The 7,759-nt window shown below is 53.5% G+C and overlaps 1 protein-coding gene across 1 annotated transcript in view; it reads left to right on the forward strand.

Annotated features, from left to right (window-relative positions):
• The window catches only part of LOC106811825 (long-chain fatty acid transport protein 1-like), a gene marked incomplete in the record, with an annotated part of 19,859 nt that overhangs the window by 3,616 nt on the left and 8,484 nt on the right, over window positions 1-7,759 (forward strand). Inside the window, 4 exon segments of the mRNA XM_014815546.1 lie at window positions 302-510; window positions 6,080-6,272; window positions 6,701-6,844; window positions 7,443-7,580. Of these exon segments, the coding sequence (XP_014671032.1) occupies window positions 302-510; window positions 6,080-6,272; window positions 6,701-6,844; window positions 7,443-7,580 (684 nt within the window).

The raw sequence follows: 7,759 nt of genomic DNA on the forward strand, positions 1-7,759 counted from the left end.
TTTTTAAAGAGACTTCACTTCCTCGTCTCTCTTCTCCACTTCATCGCTACTGCGGATCAAGGTGGACGAGAATATCATCAGCACCTAATCCACTCCTGCATCACAATCTCCTCCACACGCGATCCTCTCTCTCTGTCTCTCGTCGCCAAGGCCGCAAGACAAGAGTGAAGGAAGAATATACAGAACACACTACAACCGACCTCGAGGGCTCTGCTCACATCCCGTTCCCCAGAGGGGTTCTGCGTTGTTCTCTCTATCTCCTCTCGTTCTCTTTCCTCGCATTCGCATTAACATTTTAGAGGTGGATTAGGATCATTCATACACCTATTGGGTATCCACGGTCTGCTCGCGTCGCCGTCCGACGGCCGGCGCGAGCCGGGTGCTAGCGCAGATGCCACTCAGCCGCGTCCAAGTTCACAACGGTACCTTCTGCGGGCAGCCCGGGGGTCAAAACTAGCTCTCGGCACGCGGACAGAGGTGGATGGGAGTCATCGGCATGCTAGTCCACGGGTCTGCTCACTCGCCGTCCACGCCGGGGGGCGTCGTGGCGGGTGGCGGGGGTGCGGGGCGGGGTGGCGGGTCGGGGGGGGGGGGTCTTTCTTCTTCTCTCTGGGGGGGGTCGAGGGGGCACGGCGACAGGGTTAGTGTTGGAGGGATCATCTGGGCAATCTATCCAGATGCACCTCTGCTCACCATCCCCAGTCACCGCCCCCCCCCCCCGCCCCCCTTGGCGTCTCCACTCTCTCTCTTCGCCACCCCATCTCCGCCGAACAGAGGTGCGAGGGATCATCGAGCATCGCCTTTATCGCACTCTGCATCACCCTCCACCCCGCCACCCCGGTTGTCACTCTGTCTCCTCTCTGGCGTGTCGGACGCGACGCTTGAGTGAGGGCGAACTAAGGTCCGGGCTGTGTGAGTAGGGTATCATGCAGGCACCAGATTTCAACATCTTGTAGTGCCTGACGTCCCGTGGTGGGGGTGACGGGATAGGTAGAGGAAGCAACAAAGATTGTAGGTCGGGCCAGTGGGCGTTTTTTTTATGTTTTTTTTTTTTTTCAAGCGAGGTAAACCTGCAACGAGGGGCCACGCTTCCGATGGGGTCGCCGCTAGTCCCCACCTTAGCAGAGCATACTACGTCTCTATCTCTCTTCTCTTCAGTCTCTCTTGCTGAGAGCTAGCTGAGCAAGTGTGGAGGGATCATTCGCACGTCTATCTTGCACATCTGCTCCACTGCCCCCGACCAAAAGATGTTTGAAATCCGGTCCCACCGGCGTCTCTCTCTCTCTCTCCCGACTCGCACGCGAGCGACAGCAGGGGAGGATCATCAGGCACGGCTATCTCACGTCTGCTCACGTCGCCCCCGTCCGAAACCGCGGCGTCTCTCTCTCATCTCTTCACGCGACGGCGACAAAGGGAGGGATCAATCAGCACACTATCCACTCTGCTCACTCCCGGTCCCGCACTGCGTCTCTCTGCTCTTCTCGTTCGCGACGGCGACAGAGGTGGAGGTGGATCATCAGCACCTATCCACTGAGTTGCTGCTGCCACTCCCGTCGGCCACCGCGCTTCTCTCTCTTCTCCATCTTTCGCACGCGGACTCAGAGGTGGAGGGGATCATCAGCACGGACGTAAACGACTGCTGCTCACTCCGTCCCACCCGCGTCCTCTCTCTCTCTGCTCTCGCGACGCCGGAACAAGGTGGAGGGATCATCAGCACCTAATCCATTCTCTGCTCACGAGTCCCCGTCGCAACGCGTCTCTCTCTCTCTCCTCGTCTCACGGCGACAAAAAGCGTGAGGGATCATCAAGCACTATCCACTCTGATCATGGTTTTCCCGTCCACCGCGTCTCTGTCTCATCTCTCGCGACTGAGCTGACATGTTAGGTGGAGGATCGATCAGCACGCGTATCCACTCTGCTCACATTCCCGTCCACCACGTCCTCTCTCTCTCTCTCACTTACTGCGATAAGCGTGAGGGATTCATCGCGAGCACTATTCCACTTCTGCTCCACATTCCGTTTCCGCACCTGCGTTCTCTGCGTCTGTCTCGTTTCTTCTTCGCTAGCGAGACAAGTTGGTGGAGGGATTTCATTCAGCATCCTATCGCACTTCTTGTCTCACTATTCTTTTTTAAACAATAATTCTTCCCGTCCGCACCGCGTCTCTCTCTCTCTCTCACTCGCAACGCGACCAATGGTGAGGATCATGCAAGCACCTATCCACTCCTGCTCAACTATTCCCGTCCCACCGCGTCTCCTCTTCTCTCTCATCAGCTAACGCGAAACAAGCGTGGAGGGATCATAGCATACCTATCTCACCTCTGCTCACTCCCGTCCCACCGCGTCTCTCTCTCTCTCCTCTCGGCACTGCCAGAAAGTGACGGGATCAATCAGCACCTATCCAATCTGGCTCACTCCCGTCGCCACCGGCGTCCTCTCTCTCTCTCCTTCTCGCAACGAGACAAGGTGGATGGATCATCAGCGAACCTATCCACCTCTGCTCACTTCCTCGCCGTCCCACCACGTTTCTCTCCTTCTCCTCTCACGCGACAGGTGGAGGATCATCGGCCACCTATCCGACTCTGCTCACTCTCCGGTCGTCCACCACGTCCCTTCGTCTCTCGTCTCTCTCTCTCTCTCGCGACGGCGACAAGGTGGATGGGATCATCAGCAGCCTAATCCACTCGCCTCACTCGCGCGTCCCCACGCGTCTCTCTCTCTCTCTCGTCTTCTCTCCCGTGCACGCGAGCAAGGTGGCATGGGATCTAATCAGCACCTATCCACTCTGCTCACTGTTTGAATCCCGTCCCCACCACGTTCCTCTCTCTCTCTCAGCACGCGAACGACAAGGTGGAGGGATCATCCCAGCACTTATCCACATCTGCTGCACGTCCCGTCCGCACCGCGGTCTCTCTCCTCTCTCTCTCTCCGCTACTCGCGACAAAACGGTGGAGGGATCATGAGCACGCTATCCACGTTGCTCACTCCCTCCCACCCGGCGTCTCTCTCTCTCTCTTCGGCAACGCTGACAAGGTGGAGGGATCATCAAGTCACCTATCCACTTCTGCTCACTCCTTTTCCGTCCCACCGCTGTCTCTCTCTTCTCTTTCGCATCGCGACAAGGTGGAGGATGCATCCGCACCACCTATCCATCTGCTCACGTCCGTCCCACGCACGTCTCTCTCTCTCTCCACGCGACAAGTGTGGAGGGATTCATCATCACCTTATTCCACTCTCCTGCTCACTCAACGTCCACCTTACGTTCTCTTCTTGCTCTCTCTCGCACGCGACAAGGTGGAGGGATCATCAGCACCTATCCACTCTGCTCACTCCCGTCCCACCGCGTCTCTCTCTCTCTCTCTCGCACGCGACAAGGTGGAGGGATCATCAGCACCTATCCACTCTGCTCACTCCCGTCCCACCGCGTCTCTCCTCTCTCCTTCTCTGTCTTGCTACGCAGTTACTGTTACACTAGGTGAGGGATCATCAGCACCTATCCACTCTGCTCACTCCCGTCCCACCGCGTCTCTCTCTCTCTCTCGCACGCGACAAGGTGGAGGGAATCATCAAGCACCTATTCCACTCTGCTACTGTATCCGTCTCAATACCACACACCAGCCGCGTCTCTACTCTCTCTCCTCCTCTCTCTATTCGCAACGCGACAATGTGGAGCGGATCATCAGCACCTATCCCCTCTGCTCACTAATCCCGTCCCACCTTACGTTCTCTTCTTTCTCTCTTCTGTTCACTGCGACAAGTGTGGAGGGTATTCATCTGCAACCTATGCCTACTCTGCTCTACTTTGTCACCGTCGCCACCACGTCTCTCATCTCTCTCGCGACGCGACAAGGTGGAAGGGATCATACAGGCACGTTATCCACTCTGCTCAGCATCCCGTCCACCAACGTCTCTCTCTCTACTCCTCAGCACGGCGATCAAGGTGGAATGGGATCATCGCACCTATCCACTCTGCTCGCTCCACGCCCGTCCACCATCGTCTGCTTTCTCGTGCGGACGGGGCGGTGGGAGCCAACAACACCTCTCTGCTCACTCGCGCTCGGTCGTACTGAAGTGGGTGATGACGGCCGCTTGGGCAACCCCGTCGTTCCCGACGTCGTAGATGTAGAAGAGTTTTTCTGCGGCGGAAAAAGAAAAACAACAGACACGATCACGTACGCGAGCAAAGAGAAATTCGCCGCGCTTCCCGTCCGCCATCGCCGATCGATCGATCGTACATCCTAACCCCACCCAGCCACGCCCCCTAAAAGGGCCACGCGGCAGGGGCCACGCTTCCTAACTAGCTACGGATTCTGTCACGCCAGCGGGTGTAAGGTGATCGGAAGTACGATTTCTCAGGGCGACTGCGATGAATGTCGGGCGTGTGAACTCTGACCATGCGCACGGCAGCGGTTGGCTGTGTTAGGCGGGGAGGGGGGGGACGTCGGAAGATGTTTGAAGTCCCAACGCCAAAGGAGCCGAACAAACCAAACTACTCGCAACTCTTATAACTTAAAAACGCTAAAACTAACTTGCAACTGTCTTCGTAACTAAGCAAGTGGCCGCGGAGCGACAGCGGGCTCATAGTCTAAAGCGTTACTGCGGTGACTCCCGTAGTGGAGTGGTGAGATTCTAGTAAACGACCTGTTAGTCCTAAATGTGTATCACATACACGACCGAAACAGTGGAAAGAGCACAGTGGATGGTAAATCAGGAAACCGTTCTCAAAGGAATGTCGTTGGGATGTTATAAGCTTGCCACACGAGATGGCGGTTCGTACTGTTTAAGTGTCTTAAGATTAAAGATGAAGCTTCGTGCCAGATGGAAGCTCCCATCGTACGTAGTTAGCAACAACTATTTGGCAAGACAGAATATGTGTAAGGCACTCATTTCAATTTAACGCTATGCAAGCTAACAGGGCTGAAATAAAAAGAGTCGCACCTGTATCTAATTTAATGCAGGCAAAAAACTAGCAAGTACTATCACCACATGGCACTGCATGTGGCCACTGCAGTGGCATAACGTTAGCATGTAACACGCTGACAGTACAGAATGCCATAGAAATTAGACGATTAAGGAGGCATAAACCTTCTTCATACCAAAATTTAGTCTTTTGAAATTTTCACACTGTGACATGTTGCCTCATACATCCAGGCATGTATAGGATCTACTAGCAAACCCGCGCGGCAGTCAAATTCTTTCTAACAGTAAAACAAATCCATGTTTATACCCGCTCTCTTGAGGTCAAAAGTTACTCTGACACTTACTCGTTCACATGTCAGGCAGAAAGTACATTTTCATGGTCCTTCCTTTCAATAAGCCAGAATAAAAATGCTAGTCACACTGGCTGAACAAAAAGTTTTTCATCGCTTCTCAGACCTGCCTGTCCTCAGTCCGGCTGTCCTCCAGAAAAATGTCTAAAATCTGCCCTGTGCCCGCATTGGCCTTTGAGCGCTGTGACCTCCATTTCGGCACACGTGATGCTTTTTCCTACACGATGATTCTATACACCGGAGCTATTTTCAAACTGAGCTCTTGGTCGAGCTGTTTAGATTTGCTGCTGCAATTTTCTGCATTTCCTCCCTATACCTTAAGTTAAGGAGTGAAATGTTCCTCCCTCTGCTTTTACACCTCTTGACCTTTGATCTTTTGCGACCCCCCGACCCTCCAGCTTCGACATCCCCAATCGTTTTTGGATTACCCCCCACGTCCCGAATATCGTGACCGTATGTCCGAGCGCGGTTAAGATTTCTGTGCCGGCAACTGTTGACCGGGCCCGCACGCAACAGCGGCCGACGCACGGAACAACAGCCGATCATTAAATCCTCATCCTCATCCTCATCCTCATCCTCATCCTCATCCTCATCCTCATCCTCATCCTCATCCTCATCCTCATCCTCATCCTCATCCTCATCTTCATCCTCATCCTCATCCTCATCCTCATTCTCATCCTCATCCTCATCCTCATCCTCATCCTCATCTTCATCCTCATCCTCATCCTCATCCTCATTCTCATCCTCATCCTCATCCTCATCCTCATCCTCACCCTCATCCTCAACCTCATCCCTTCATCTGCTTGCAGTGTGCTCAGTACATCGGGGAGATCTGTCGCTACCTGCTTGCGCAGCCTCCGAAGCCCGTCGATCGTCTGCATGGAGTGAAGCTGGTGTTCGGCAACGGCCTGCGTCCGCAGATCTGGCACGAGTTCATGGATCGCTTCGGGATCCAGCGCGTCGGCGAGTTCTACGGAGCGACCGAGGGCAGCACTAACATAGGTACGTGAGGGCAACACTAACATAGGTACGCGGTGTGGTGTGGCGCGGTGTGGCGTGGCGTGGCGTGGCATGACGCGGCATGTTTTTCGACGTGTTATGGAATGCAGGAGAAAATTAGTTGACCGCCGCGACGCGAGATGCCACCCGTACCGCGCACATCTCCGCCGCGCTTCACCCTAGTGCCTCGTGCACCGACCCTAAACAAGAGCCTAGAAAACGAAGCCCCCCTTAAGCGTAATTTTTTACATGATGTTTAGTTAGTGGTTCGCTCACGACATAGCGAACACACAGAAAACACATAGAGAACACGTAGAGAACACATGGGGAACACATAGAGAACACGTATAGAACACATAGAGAACACATAGAGAACACATCGTCTGCGACTTCGTTTAACCCGCGGTCACGCGCTGCGATTTCTCTTGCAGTGAACTCGGAGGGAGTGGTGGGAGCCGTGGGTTTCACGTCGGTGATTGTACCGTGGGCGTACCCAATCACGCTCGTGCGCGTCAAGCCCGGCACGGACGAACCACAGCGCGACAGAGACGGCATGTGTGTGAGGAGCCAGCCTGGTGAGCGCGCGCGCACTGCGCGAGTAGTCCGGCCCGCGTTAGCGGCATGGGGCCTTCACGGCAGAACACTGGATACTTGTCTCTATATAGGACGTCTATGGTCGGCCATCGTACACAGAAATATTTATTTTTACTGTGGTTAAATTATGGCTCTTTTTACCCAATCAGGGGCATTGTTTCACATAAATTAACCGAGGTTGAATAATTTTTACTGCGGTAAAAATTATTATTTTTGAGTACGATGACGCTTTCCTTGTGTAGCGTTTGATTACTGTATATTACTGACATATAGCATTGTTTGGTTACTATATATTACTATATTATAGCAAAAATACAGCTAAATATAGCATTATTACTGCATGGTGCTGCCATCTAATGTGATTAAATGATATAAAATCCAAAGGTATCATTAGTGAACTCATTTTAAATCTAATCGTACCCTATTCATTTTTATGGTCTGGTTCAAACAAAAAAAACAGTTCAGTGGCGGCCACACAGTGAAAACGCCTCCGTATGAACAACCGGCCATTGCGACAACCGCCATCAAAATATTCTGAAATATCACAATGTTTTAATAGATTTTTGCGGTGTGTTGCAGGAGAGCCGGGCGTGCTGGTGGGGAAGATCAGTCGCAGCGACCCCCTGCGCGCTTACGACGGGTACGTCAGCAAGGCGGCCAGCGAGAAGAAGGTCATAGAGAACGTGTTCTCAAAGGGAGACGTCGCTTTCCACTCGGGTGCGTAGTACGGCTGTGTGCTCTAGCTCTATCTATATCTATCTATCTGTCTGTCCGTCCGTCCGTCCGTCCGTCTGTGTCCGTCCGTCCGTCCATCCATCCGTCCATCCATCCATCTATCCATCCATACATTCGTCCATCCATCCGTTCGTCTGTCCGTCCATCCATCTATCTATATC

The sequence above is a fragment of the Priapulus caudatus genome, unplaced genomic scaffold (assembly GCF_000485595.1).
Source record: "Priapulus caudatus unplaced genomic scaffold, Priapulus_caudatus-5.0.1 Scaffold580, whole genome shotgun sequence".
NCBI classification, from domain to species: domain Eukaryota; kingdom Metazoa; phylum Priapulida; class Priapulimorpha; order Priapulimorphida; family Priapulidae; genus Priapulus; species Priapulus caudatus.